Consider the following 13,972-nt stretch of genomic DNA (forward strand, 5'->3'; position numbering starts at 1 on the left):
AGATGTGAGTACGGCCAATCGCTTCACATGGCTGTTCTTCGAGGCTCAAGCAGTCGTACCTGGGTTTTGATCTGCACTGCCTTTTACTGAAAAAGCCGCTAGGAGATCTCGCCTGCCAACAGCAAAGACTACACAGCTTCGGCGGACTCCGCTGGCATTGTGTTGCGGACTTCCTACTACATTCTTCAAACGCCCCTCGAGTACTACCTTGCACTGCCCTGTTTAGACCATCGACAACACCCCAATTCGCTTAGCTGTGCTCAGAAAGGCAGTTACAGCGCAAAGTCCCATCTTCTGGAAGGAACGAAGAAGCTGCGGCCAACGCACCGATCGTCACACTGTAGCAATAGCGTCGGATAGCATTCCTAAGCGCGGCCCAAGCGACGAGGACCCTTCTTTTCTCGAGTTGTGGAAGCACACACGAGGCCAGGCTGGGACGATCTTCGAAAGTTGCGCTCCTTGAGGCGAGACAAAGCGACTAGCCAACGCCACAGCGAGACAGCTGTAACAGAATCGCTCGATCACTTTGTACCTCGAAGGACACTCGATCGATATAAAGTAGGCGTGATCGCTTGTCATTTGAGTTGAAAGGCACAGCACTGGACACAACAGCGACAGGCATTCGGTTTCCTTCCTAGCACCTGTCATTGCCCTGGCGCAGATCGGCCCAGAACCATAACACTGAGGTGTCACGAACCAAAGATTCCCATCCCATCACAATGGCTTCACAGCTTCTGGAACTGCCAAGGGAGATCCGAGATAGTATGTTCTTTCAGTTGGCATGCCGTCTTTTAAGCATGATCGCTGACATCTCACTAGTGATCTCGTCAATCGTCATCATCGACAACAACGACCAAGCATTCCATCTGAACGGCAAATCCACCTCGGGGCTCTCTTCAAACACTTCCTCCGGCCTGGCTTCGACCTGCAAACAACTGCAAGCTGAATACTCTTATCTTCTTCGCAAAGCAGCCCTCACGCCAGGCACGAAGATTGTCGTTCCCGTCCACGACTTCGACTTCTCTCAACTTATATCTTTCGTCAACACACTCCGACCGCACGAAATCAAAACTGCTAGCCGGAATGGGAATATTGTCGTCAATCTTGTCAACCTCCAAAGCATGGCAAGTCTTCGAACGAAGCAGCAGCAGGACCTGTATAACTGGATTGAGTCCTGTCAGCATACTGGAATCGAGGTCACATATACTGCTCAATGGAGTAGTATCGACACGAAGTATCTTCAATCGCTTCAGGCTATGCTCGATACGACGCGTGAGGGGCGGAAGATCGTGAAAGCGCTGGCTGCGAAGAACATCAAGAGCTGGAGTTGGGACAGTTGGCAAGCCGGACTATTGCAGCAGCGCACCCAGAAAGGTGACCAGAGACCGGCCCCAAGCCGAGCTTGTTGGACGACTGCGAAGTGAAGACGGTTGTGATCTTCGAGAAATCCATACAATAACATTGAATTACATCAGCTGATCAACATTACAAAATACACCGTCTCTTTCGCATCAACGCTCAGTTACGATCCCACCTCCTCGCAATCCAGCCACCCCTCTCTGATCCTGATACCGTCCCCAACAGCACTTGTAGTGGTCACTGCAACACCGTGACTATGTCGATCGCAGTAGATAGACTAACTCTCGTCACGAACAAGGTACTTGAGCCTATCTTCCCAGTCAAGCCGCATAAGTTCACCCAGTCGCTGCTTCAAATGCATCCGGTCTCAGACGTCTCATAACTCTGCTTGTGAGAAGAGAGCACAGTCCTCAAGGACATCAGTAACGATGGCGAGGCGGGCGTAATAGTCCTGACAGCAATTGGGGTCGTGCATTTGCTGGCCGAGGATTTGTTTACTTCCTCATTAACAACCTACTTGCTCTGAATACCATACCTTTCCTCTCTTACTTTCCAACCTCGTATTGGCACCCACGAGCTCTCCAGCCACACTTCTTTCCTCGCTCGCTACTTCCCTCCCTCCCTCCCGTTCCGCCGCTCCAGGATCAAGCACAACATCAGTTCCAACATCACCCACCGCAAAGCCCTAACAAGCCACCCCAGCAAGCTCGCTAACAAACCTCCCAGGCCCCCATAAGCATACAAGGACCCCAGTTAAGCTTATCATCATCCGCCCCCGTCCTTTCACCCCAGCACAACGGCACCGATTTCCCGTGATGATGGGCAACGGACCGACGCCATCGCGGACAAGGAACCAGGGAGTTGTCCCTAGTCCACTACCTCTCCCGGCATTGTTAGCACGAGCATCGCTCGCACACAAGTGTGGTCCCATTCGGCTTCTGGTGACAGGCGACTCTGTGATACTGTGACAGAGTGAGACTAGATGGCAAGGCAATGGCATGGCATCGCGATCGATGGATGATGATGACTGACGGCCACTCGGGGCAATGCGGTTTCCTTTCTGGAAGTAGAGTTTCTGCTCCCTCCTAGGATTCTCCGGAGAACTTACTTCTTGGGGTATTCGGAAGGGCACAGAGATCTGGACAAGAGTGAGAGACTGGGGTCTTTGCACATGGACTTCGAGACTTGGCGATGGCCAGGCGTGATGAGGAGAAGCCAGAGTCTGGATGTTTGATCTGCTAGGTTCGAAACTTCTCCTGTTCGCCTTGTTGTTTTGTGGTATGGCGTGCGATCGATAGGGTATGGGTAAGCGATGAACTCTTGGCTACTGCTCTGGTTTGCCTAGGTCGACGTGGCGGAACATTCGTTCGTGCCCGTCGCGGAGAGTTCGTCCTGGTCGCCATGCAATGATGTCTTGCCTTGCGTGACACGCAATCCTCTTTGGGCATCTGGTCGTGGGAGATGTCTTGAATGCCAAGGGATGAGACCTCATTCTGACTGTATGCAAGTGTGTTAGGGATTTCCAAGACATGCTGCAAGGACATACGGATAACGTTTTCCAGAAACCAGGTCTATTCGGATGCATGTACTGTGTGTCTGACATGTCTTGCTTTCGCGTGTGCATTTCCGCATAACGTGGAAACAGCAATCTCAGTCGAGATGCTGTAGGATCCTCGTTCTCCTGAAATGACCTGGGTAGTGATCGTGAGCATTCATGCCTCATTCACACAGCCTGTAAGAAGCTGGGTCGCCTGATCTTGCTCCTTCATACCGCGGATCGGAAAGATCGCACATCCGCTCCAACTTCCCTCTCTGGCAATTTGTCAACTCTCTCCACATCATTTCTGAGCCTAATGCACAACACCTCTCACCTGATGTTATTGTATTCGCCCGACCATTCTGCATTCCATTCGTGACTTCAACAACCCAGTCGCCGCACACCAGCACACCATGCAGCTCAAGCTCTCACTCATCTCAATCTAGCCTCCCACTAAGTCCAGATGCCGAATTCCAGCCCTGTGAAATTCTCAAAAAGGAATAACAAGAGGCCAAACCAGCCATCCGGCCACAAAGTCCCGGACAGGGTCACTCACACTCGCCACACCCCATTCTCCCGAGACATTCTAGCTCATAGTTCTTCACTAAAATGATTTGCTTTAAGGTCCCTGACCATGCGTTGTCCGGCTACTGCACATCAGCCGCGTGAACGTCGGACGGAGCGAGCGGAATTCCCAGCACGTCGGCGACTCGACAGGCATGTTGAACGGCGATTGAAGGCAATCGCTCGGATTATGTTCGTTCGAGTGTGTGAGACATGGGCGCGAGTCATGAGTGAAGAGTGGGAACTTCGACGTCATGTTCAGGCTGCTGGGCTTTTTTCATGTGAAGCTAGCGGTGCTGCCACCGAACCGGTTTCTTGGGAGAATGTCGCGACCCACTGTCGGAGGAAGGTCCAGATGTGAACATGTCTGGTTTGCGAAGCCGTGTTGTGCAGTAGAAGGTGAAGTAGGTGGTTGTGATTGCTGACACAGCCTGGCCGCTGGCTGAGTAGGACATGCTCCGAGGAGCAGAGTTTCCACGCCGCGATGAAGAGACTGAAGTACACATATCACCAACTCCGCAAAACAGCAAGTTCGCGAACACCACTTGCCAAAGATAGACGCATTGTGTCCAGACGCTGCAAAAGAAGGAACGACGTCAGAAACCGCTTGCCAAGCCCACCTCGCAAAAAAAAGTTCTTCAAAACAACCACGCTTCACTTCACCGCCTCTGTGGTTTTGGCATGATCATCACTGGAACCCTGCCCTGACCCAAACAGATGACGAAGTTTGCCAGCCACGGCACTGGTAACTTACGTCGTGCACACGTCCTTGGGAACTGAGAAGTGGAAAGGTCCTTCCATGCAGATTTTGTCGATGAAACGCTGAGAATGTTTCAGAGGACCGTGCGGTCTGACTCGTGGTATCAGGCATTCCATGCTGCCATGCACTTCAGCTTCACCTCGAGGCTGGGAATAGGTAATGAGTAGTGATGGGAAGGAGCAGAAAGCTCTGCTGCAAAGTTGAACTGATACATATCGTACAGCTGGATTCCGACGAATATCACAAAAGTCCTCAGAGAGCCATTCGCAGACCGAACACATCTCGTCCTTCAAGGCTTGTATGTCGAGTCCTCTTCCGCCGGATTAGGTCCCCCATCCTATCGGTAACATCCCAAAAGTCAGCAACGAGCTAGAGGACCCAAATCCCAGGTAAAAGAACCAGGGACGAAACGTTCCAAAGAGAGAAAGAAAATCACTCACCGCCACTGTGTCCGCGGTACTCACGCCTCCGTCACCGCTACTCTGACAGTTAGCTTCAATCTCTTCTCACGACCTCACCTCACACCTTCTCCGTGAGGAGAAGAGGGGCTGAGGAATTGGAACCACTTACGCAGTCCCTCCAACATTCCGATTCGGATTCCCAACATGCGCTCCATTCCCTCCACTCGCTGCATTCCCATCGAGAACGGCCTGTCGAACTTCGTTGGAGGATTTACCCTCGCGGGCCGAGACATCGGATGCGATGGCGCTACTGTTGATCATCGAAACGGCGTTCTTACGTTAGTCCAAGCTCTCCGTCGTTGACACTGACAAAGACAATATTGTTGTATGGACTTACGTCTTACTCCTCGTCTGACGTCCACCTTCAGAGGAAGGAACATAAGAATCGTCTGAGCCACGGTTTCCGCCATCTGGGCCTCCGTCGCGGACAGTGTCAGCTGTTGAGAGACCTCCGTCTTGGGCGGTGCCGCCGACGCCGTAGTTGGGGTTTCCGGTGGACATTCTCGTTTGCTTGTATGGAAATTTGCTCAGTGACCAAGTGTGTTTCTGAGAAGTTGCAGGTAGGTCAATCAGTCAAACAATCAAGAGAAGGCAACAAGAACCAGAAACAACAGTCGAGAGGTGCAGTCCCATATTCAACACCATGTGTCTCCAGCAATGACGTTGTTTTCTGGAGTCGTGGGGCAAGTCCAAGGTCATGTCCAAAATCCTTTTCCTTGGCTTGGTCGTTTGTCACTCCTCCAATACTATTGGCCACTCCTCTGCATACGGTCTCCATTCAAGGTGGAAAAGAGATGCCAGCTTGGCACACGCCGACATCGTCATATCCAACCCAAACAAGTCAACCACCCAGAAGTTCTCTACTGCTTCTATGACTCTGCGTGTGGTTGTTCGTAATGGTGCATGAGTTAGTCGGCAAGCAGCACCCGAATTCATAGCGTGTGGCACTAGTTAGTCAGGTGCTGATCTCTCCAGACTCCGGACCTTCCTCCAGCACTGTCAGTCAAACCTGCTTGTCCTTGCAACAACAAGTTACCCAAAACACAATGCATGATTGGCGAACGAGTCGAAGAAGAAACCAACCAGTGACTACCACAACCCTTAGCCACTTAAGACAATCATAATGACATTGGCCACCAAAAGTCACCCAGCAAGCAAACAGGTTTTCCATCCCAGCACCTAGCTAGCAGCGACGAGTGACGCATGAACCGGCTCGACTCTTGGCACCTTAGCTCAAGGTGCAGACTGCAGTGCAGATACAGAGAGGTCAGCTGTACACACCAACTTCTACTGCTCCCTTGTCAGAAAAGAACCGTCGGCAGCTGTCAGATGCAATTTGTGAAACACGACACAGAAGAAGACGTACCCAGCTATACCTTGATGGCAAAGTCACACGCACCTACATGCACCCCACTGTAACACCGGTAAAGGCACAACTTGCAATGTTTTTCAATTTTTCTTTTCAATTTTCGATAGTTTGTTTTCGTTCGTCTAAGAGGTAATAGATACTTCCTACGTACAGAGAGCTTTGCTTTCGCTTTGCGTCCTCCTCTTCATTTTGCTCTTTCCTGTCCAGAGTTACCCTGGTCAATTCATAGCAAAACCGAGCAAGGCCTTTCGATGCGCGCGAGTTTTCCCTCTGCACGAGGATCAATCTTGTTGTCGTTCGTAAAAAGTCGTAGAGAATGCCGAATGGAACGTGCGTGTAAACGTGACTGTGACCACCCAATTCCGTCCATCCTTCCCAATAGTAGTCCCCAAACAGAAAAAGGAGATTGTTCTTCCCACACACAAAGAGATCGAGTCGATCAGATTAGGCTTAAAGTCCTGGCTTTTGAGACCAAGCCTGGCAAAAGAAACACAACTTTGCCAAAATTTTCTTTCCCCACACATGCTGCGCCATGAGGTTCGTACAAAAGGAAGTGAACAAGTTTTGTGCGTGTCAAAAAAGAAGTCTCGCGCGCAAGAACGCTGTCATGGTTTGCCGACAGCGCCGTGCGTTCGTTGATCATAACCTCTCCAGCCTATAGCGGCGTGTAGTTCTGTAGTCTGAAACAAATACTTTCTGGATTGCGGGTGCGGAGGCCTGTGGACTTAGGCAATGTCGCCCCAAGAGATACGGTGTCGCTTGGGTCGAGCCGGCCACGGAGCAATCGCGCCCGAAAAGTCCGGTATGGTATGATGATTGCAGTCCAATCGCCGCCGTGCAAACTTCGGAGGCCATGACATCCATGCCCGATCAAGCATGTCCAGGAAGTGCTCTTCGAATTGCGCGACCGTCTGCTCTCCTGTAGTGCATGCTCAATGTATCCGGGTCAAGCTCACCGCTCGTGTCATCATCATCAGCTGCCGACAAGGATGAGCCAGCGACCAAGCTGTAGTCACTTGCACTGGCTCCGGGCCGGGCGCCCTGTCGAAGTGGCTGGTCTTGGTATTTTTCGCTGAAGACGTGTCCATAGCTGCGCTTGTGCGTGGTGTCCACCGGTGTTTGTGTGGCACTGAAGTAGGAGTGCGAGGGAGCAGCGGAGCTGGGCGACGAGGCCTCCAACTTGTTACTCGCCAGCATATTGGAAGACGTCTGAAGAGGCGGCAAGTCGAACGCTCGCCCGGAGATGGGCGTCCCAGACGCGCTCGAGCGGCTTTGAGGTTGCATGGGCTGAGGTTGAAGTGGCCTGCTGTTGTTGTACATGTCCATCGAGGACGAATGTGAGTGACCGGACTGCTGTGCCTGCAATGAAGGTGGCTGTTGGTAAGTTTGGTGTTGCGAGGACATCTGCGGTGGGTACGTCGAATGCTGCGGTTGCTGCGCGAGAGTAGCTTGAGGCTGTGGCGGCGGAGGCAAGGCCGGCTGCTGCACAGAGTATCGACGGGTATCAGATTGTGCATGCGCGGAGTAATCAATGCTACCGCGGTGTTGCTGCTGAACGGCAGTATCGTAGGATGCCTGTGGCGGAGCACTCATTTGCGGCGGTGCTGGTGCATAACCATAGTAGCCTGGTTGTGATGCACTGACCGGTGAAGGTGCAGGAGGAGCTGCGTAGCCTTGCTGGTATTGGGGCGGTGGAGGCTGCATTGGAGGGGCCTGTTGCACGTACGGGCCTTGTTGGTAAGTCTGGGTTGGTGAGGGTCCATACTGTGCAGGTTGATTGAAGGCGGGCTGTGGAGGTTGTGGAGCATTGCCGTATTGGGTGGCTTGGTACGCACTAGCCATATCCTGAGCAGATGGTCTACGTGAAATGGGCTGCCCAAGGGATTGGTGACTGGTGTTACTGGTCGACCGAGGACGAGGGATTGGGTCCATATAGCTATGCGGAGTATGCATCATGCCTGGATATGGCTGCGACTGCGACTCGGGCGTGCTGGACATGCGCGCACGAGCGGCGGCAGTCTCGTCCTCGTACTCATCCCAATCTTTGGCACTGTTCTTCTGGTCGCGGCGGCGCATGCGCACATCTCTCCTGATACGCACGCGACAGCCCTGCTCTGCGACCATCCGGCTCAGAGCAGTGCTTTCCGTCAGGCCTGGGAACTTCTTCGCACTGAAGACCTGGAATGGCTCGGACTTCACTTCGAGGCGATGATTCACTACTGGAGCTCCCTCGCCGGCAGCCTTCGGGTCCTCGGACATTTTGTCCTCGTCCTTGACATTCTTGAGTTCCTCGTACAGGCTGAAGCTCAAGCGGTAGTTTCCCTCGTGACGAACAGATAAGTCTGGGAAAATAAAGTAGCCAGCCGGGTCCGGTCGGTCCAGGTAGACCATTCCTGCCACAGGCGTGCCTGTGAGAACCGGTGGGGTGTGGCGGTCGGCAGAAACACGTCCATGTGCAATTGGGCGGGCGGCCTCCAGGGTGGCGAACAGGAAATAATTGGCATGCATTGTGAAGGTAATGTCATCGGCGCGCTCGCGGCCAGAGCCTTCATAGATCCTCAACTCAACAATCGGGGGTGGATCCACAGGTCTTCGGTCGGCAGAGGCTAGATGTATTGTCAGTGTTGCGCATTGGATGGTGGATGTGACGCGTGCTCACATTTGGCGCCTTGTCCACATGCTCTGGCACGGACTGGCTGTTGTAGCACTGTCATCTCGTATGTGAGGACTCTGCCTTCGGCCGTGGTCCGGGAAATGGAGCTTTTGGTCTCATTGTCGACTGGGATGATGGTCGGACGCTCCATGGCGGAGGGCGTGTCGTCCGAGGACTATGAAGACGGAATCCAAAGTGGGCAGTGAATATCTGTCTGCACTGCGTGGTCAGTGGCGAATACTCGCTGCGCGTGCGCGACAATGGCAGTCACGGCGCGGTGGTTGATGGTTGGTGTGCGTGGTAGGAAGGATGCAAGAGCAAGAACCAGTCCGGTGTGTTGGCGAGCGGCGTTTCCCAAACGCCTGGAATTTGGTTGGATTGCGGCCCACGGGGCAGGAACGGCGCAGTGTCGCAAGGGACTCACTCACAATCGGCGGTCGCGCGAATGGCGATTCCAGGAGGGCAACGTCGTCCGAAGGATCGTGAGAAAGGAAGCTGCGCTGGCAGAGGTGAGGAAGGCGCGCACTGGGGCGTGGTACCGAGTGACCGGAAGAGAAGCGCAGAGCGCAGTGGCAGTGAGTGGGAGCGGGCAGGGAAGAAGAGCGAGTGTCGCTAGCGACCGGGCGTGGGTGGTGAAGCTGAACTGCTGAGCTGCGAGGGCCAGAATCACAGCTGCAGCGCAGGCAGAGAGTCGAGCAGTGTCCCAGGCATGAAGCTGGGCGTGACAGCAGTTGGTTTGGAGCCGCAGCAGAAGAGCGTCCGCTGGGCTGGGAGAGTGATGAATGAAGTGGGAAGGGGTACCCAGGCGTGCGAAGAGAGCAAGACGGCGCGAGGGAGCGAACAAGGGCGCGGCGGCATCCTACACTAGCCCTCGCCTGGACGCCTACCCGCTTGTGGCTTGCGCAGATGGCCCTCCGCCGCGCCAACCAGAAACGCCGGCGAACTGCACTCTGCTGAGTGCTGCAGCAGACTGCAGTCCGTAGACGATCGGCATCATCACCGTTGACCGCACCCTCGGCGGAGCAATGAACTTTCTGTCCTGCGTCTTCCTGCGAGTGTGGACTGTATACTGTACGTCGAACTGCTACTCCCGCGCGGGCGCTCGACGCGCCGCGCACCGAGCAGGCGGCCCAAACTCAATCGTGCTACGGGCAAGGTTCGTCATCTCACCATCTGCGAGCAGCAGCGCGCGCCGGGATGGCCGCCGGCGCGAGTCATGTTGGACGTGTTTCTACACGCAGCCATGAAACAGACGAGTCTAGTAGCGACAACACTGCTGCCACGGCCACTCTTCATGCCCGAAGCAGGCTCGCGCCCGGTAGCAGCACACGTGGAAGCGCCGGTCTGATCGCCACCGTGCACGGATTAATCCGCTGCCTCATGCATGCCCGTCGTCACCCACCGCTGCGTGTTCGCTTGGGGCCTCCCATTCTACCAGGGCAGCCACATACCGCAAGCGAGACCAGGTCCCCATGCTCACGCCCCACCAGCCCATGTCGGCTCCGTACAACGCAACAACGAGCCGCTGAGCTTCACCACCGGCGCAATTTGCATAAGCAAGCCTTGATGCCATCTGTCTCGCCCACCGTCGCATCACCTCGTCGGCGACTGATCTAGACAACGTGCTGCTGGAGCCCACCCGATGCAGCCAGCTGAACCAACGGTACTCGTTATCCGCTCGGCTTTCGGTACCGTGTGACCATGCAATTCAACCTGGAACTGGTGCTCCTTCTGTGTGCAGGGACGACGCCGCTCTTCTTCGTTGATGCTAGAAACTCCACACTCTGGCTCAATTAACGACCTCTACCTAATACCTCTGTGCTGGATGTGTCAATGCAGTCGCCCGAACCGCGCGGCAAGCTACCGGATCGGCCCTCTCGCTGGCAATCTTGGAGCACCAGCAGAGTATCCTCCACTTCACTCGTCTGAACCTGCCTCCGATCACTACTGCTTCCGGAGGACTGCATACTTCAGCTAGCGAGGGGAGAGAAACGCTGACCTCGACGTTCGAGATCGAGATCATTGTCCGCAGCATAATCTGGCGCTCGTCGCTTTTCTCGCCGGCGGCGCCTGCGTGGTCAGCTACAACAGGCCATTGTGTCTGCCACCACGAAAACCACTTTTCTCAGAAAGCCTTTCGTCAAGCACGGCGCACAAGCAGGGATCAGATTTGATGTCACACGGCATGCACGGTGTGAAGACCGTTTCAATGCGCCACTCATGCACAAAGGAAAGAAAGGAAAATGAGGGTGGCTAGAGACACCGCTCTGCGGGCCATCTCCATACGTGGCAGCACTCATCACACCTTTTCTTCACGAAACCGTGGCGGAGTGGAACCGTTGAACTATATTCCTCGCCGACACGACAGCAAACGACCTGCTTTTCGTGCTGTCGAACGTAATGGTATCGTCGTGTCAAGGAGGCCTGCTGGAAAATGTTATGCAGAATATGCGTGCATGCATAAGCTGCCCTCTAGCTGCAATACCCGAAAGCCCGATTATAGCCTGCTCACGCTTTCGGTGCGCAAGTCTATCGACGACGTTTAGCGAGTGCGCTAGACAAGGAAGGAGATGGCGTTATCTACGCAGCACCTCCTCTCTATCCTGAAGCAAGTTCCCTGCAACGGGTCAACACAGCAAACATTCAATGAATGACGTTCGTTGGCGATTCTTGATAATCACAGCTGAACAAGCGGACAAATTTCACCTGGTGGCAACGTGTTGGCCGAGGAGGGAAGTCTGAATCATGTTCTCATCGTTTAATGGATATTGTACTCGGTCCGTTATCCAGCGCAGCGGACTCGGCTCGACAGGTTCTCAGCGCTTCGATCAACCGATGCAATAAACAGTTCGCTAAAGCTCCGCAATGCTGCTGATGATGCCATCCAGCGCGAGTGCACAATTCCACCTGCTGATGGCAGGTACCTGGGCACCTGGAAAAGTAGGATTCGGCGTCGGCATGCCATCTCCGCCAGAGCCCCATACTACAGTTCTATCCTACCCCACGCAAATTATCTCCGACGAGTCAAGAAAATTTGGGACACGTTCAATTCGGCACACAAGAAGAAGCAGGGTCAACCGCTACCTCCGCTTTGACCCTCTATCACCACTTCTCACGCCATGGAAAAGCAGGGCCGCACGCCCGTACCAACGATCCATGGCGAAGGGGATTTTGGCATCCCACGTCTGCCGAATTTTGCTTTCTGAAGATCACTTATGGCTTTCTCTGTCCTTGAGATCGAGTACTCTGGGACGACTCTGATCATCACAATTTCATTGTGCTCGAGAGTACCGTACTTGAAGCGTCGTACGAAAGCACTGACCAGACGATAGGGTTTTATTTCTGTCCTAAGTCTTTTCGGTGTTGACTCCGATTGTGGTGTTGCTGATCAAACACAAGAACGTGTGAATGCATTGATCAGTAATATAGCAGTGGCTTGGATTGTTGTTGAATATCCATGCACGGTGCTTCAGAAGAGGCATCCTTCTTCCGGTGAAGAAAAAGGTCAGCCTTTCAAGCACACGACACAGTCGGACACGCACGTGTGTGAAGAAGCTTTGAAGAGAGTGGGTGTGATGGTTTGCGTACCTGAAACAAGAATTTCCTGGACTCGGACGACGTTGTGTGGGTGCGGAGTTGCTCTGTGCTCTGCTCTGTGTGATCGGAATTGAAGTCTCACCTCGAGATCGCGAGGTAATTCCTGGATCTACGGGATACGAAGTATGAATGACGAGCGGCATAACGAGTTAACGTGATATTATCGGAACATTGAGACATCATATCACATGAGTCTCATCATCAAACGGTATGAGTACACACTAACAATGAGTGGAGAGATGCGCTTCATCCAGTTTGCCATCAAGATTACAGCAAGCTGCCACAGCGAGCTGCCACACCAAGCTTCCCATTCCTCCTCAACACTCATACTCAACCACACACCTACTCTTTACAACAGAGACGATATTACTATCAATATCAACCTTCTCTCGTTTGCCCTCAATATACTCTCCCCCATCGAACGAAATGCGACAGCTATTCCACTTATAACTTCCGCGCCAAAAGTCTGCGCTCACGCACATATTGTGCGTGCCCTTATAATCTGCGCGACCGACGGAGAACGCGTAGGGTTTGAGATCACCGGACAAGATTTTGGTGTAGCGCTTTTTGCCGCTCTTGGAGTCTTCGATGGAAAAGTTGAAGTCCCAAATGTTGATGTGGGATTGGTAGGCGCCGCCACCGCCTCCGCCGCCGTAGGAGTTGATGCCGGTGAGGATGTAGCGGCAGAGAGGTCCTGGGGGCTTTGGTGGAGGGGGAGGAGGAGTTGGTGAAGGTATAATTGCTGTTACGGCGCTGATGAGGTCGTTGATGCCGTTGACGTTTATCGTCGGAGTGGTGGGTTCGTTGTTCCAGGTTGCGACAGCTTCGGCGAGAACGGATGCGGCGGGATTGTTGGGGATTTGAGGCAAGGCTGTGCCTAGCTCTGCGATGGAGCTGAGCAGGACTGCGGCGATCGAGAGGACTGAGACGTGCATTTTGAGGAATTGTTTTGCGTTGGCTCTTGTGTTGCTACGATGCAGCGCTGGAAGGTAAGATATCTTCTTTCACAACTCCCATAACCACCCACAAACTGGCGAATGCTTATACACATCAAGCTTGAGACAAGGCTGAACACAGACGGCAGTGCAGAATCGCCAGCATACGCTGCGCCTTCGACATCGCCGTTTCATACCACGAGAAGACTTCCAATCATGGCCTGAAATAGACAAGGAGAGAAAGAGGCCGCCTTAGGTTTGTGACTCCTACAGCCTTGCCATGAAACATTCGAAGGACGTCCAATCGATTGACTACAGCGCTCGATCGCCAATAAGATCAAGGACTTCAATCCTCAGCCTTGCGCAGCGGGGCGCGCAAAAAGGCGTCGATCTCGACGAAAGCTCCGACAGTCTACTATCCGCCGTCGAACTGCGTTGATGCACTGCGTTGATGCACTGCGATGGATGGACTGCAATGAGACTGCGATGATGCACTGCGATGATGGACTACGCTGTTGCACTGCAATAATGCACTGCAATGACGAACTGCAATGATGCACTGCAATAAAGGACTGCAATGAGGCACTGCAATAAGGCACTGCAATAAGGCACTGCAATAACGGACTGCGATGATGGACTGCGTTGATGCACTGCGATAATGCACTGCAATAAGGCACTGCAATGATGCACTGCGACAGGGTATTGAACTGCGCCGAGTGAACTGCGCCAGTGGAGTA

At 53.5% G+C, this 13,972-nt stretch overlaps 4 protein-coding genes across 4 annotated transcripts; 1 reads left to right on the forward strand and 3 right to left on the reverse strand.

Moving 5' to 3' along the window:
- Nucleotides 1–719: 719 nt before the first annotated feature.
- On the forward strand, nucleotides 720–1,424 carry RHO25_004194 (uncharacterized protein; the record flags this gene model as incomplete). Its single annotated transcript, XM_023595119.2, has 2 exons — nucleotides 720–762; nucleotides 820–1,424. 2 exons carry the CDS (start codon nucleotides 720–722, stop codon nucleotides 1,422–1,424), a joined length of 648 nt encoding a protein of 215 aa, XP_023456718.1.
- Nucleotides 1,425–4,509: 3,085 nt separating this feature from the next.
- On the reverse strand, nucleotides 4,510–5,182 carry RHO25_004195 (uncharacterized protein; the record flags this gene model as incomplete). Its single annotated transcript, XM_023595120.2, has 4 exons — nucleotides 4,510–4,557; nucleotides 4,661–4,697; nucleotides 4,791–4,931; nucleotides 5,019–5,182. 4 exons carry the CDS (start codon nucleotides 5,180–5,182, stop codon nucleotides 4,510–4,512), a joined length of 390 nt encoding a protein of 129 aa, XP_023456717.1.
- A 1,738-nt stretch (nucleotides 5,183–6,920) lies between these two features.
- On the reverse strand, nucleotides 6,921–8,854 carry RHO25_004196 (uncharacterized protein; the record flags this gene model as incomplete). The annotated part of the gene is made up of 2 exons (XM_023595121.2): nucleotides 6,921–8,656; nucleotides 8,710–8,854. The coding sequence occupies 2 exons, from the start codon at nucleotides 8,852–8,854 to the stop codon at nucleotides 6,921–6,923; spliced, it is 1,881 nt and encodes a 626-aa protein (XP_023456716.1).
- Nucleotides 8,855–12,617: 3,763 nt separating this feature from the next.
- Nucleotides 12,618–13,235, reverse strand: RHO25_004197 (uncharacterized protein; the record flags this gene model as incomplete). The annotated part of the gene is made up of 1 exon (XM_023595122.2): nucleotides 12,618–13,235. The coding sequence occupies one exon, from the start codon at nucleotides 13,233–13,235 to the stop codon at nucleotides 12,618–12,620; it is 618 nt and encodes a 205-aa protein (XP_023456715.1).
- Nucleotides 13,236–13,972: the final 737 nt, after the last annotated feature.

The sequence above is a fragment of the Cercospora beticola genome, chromosome 3 (genome assembly GCF_033473495.1).
Source record: "Cercospora beticola chromosome 3, complete sequence".
NCBI classification, from domain to species: domain Eukaryota; kingdom Fungi; phylum Ascomycota; class Dothideomycetes; order Mycosphaerellales; family Mycosphaerellaceae; genus Cercospora; species Cercospora beticola.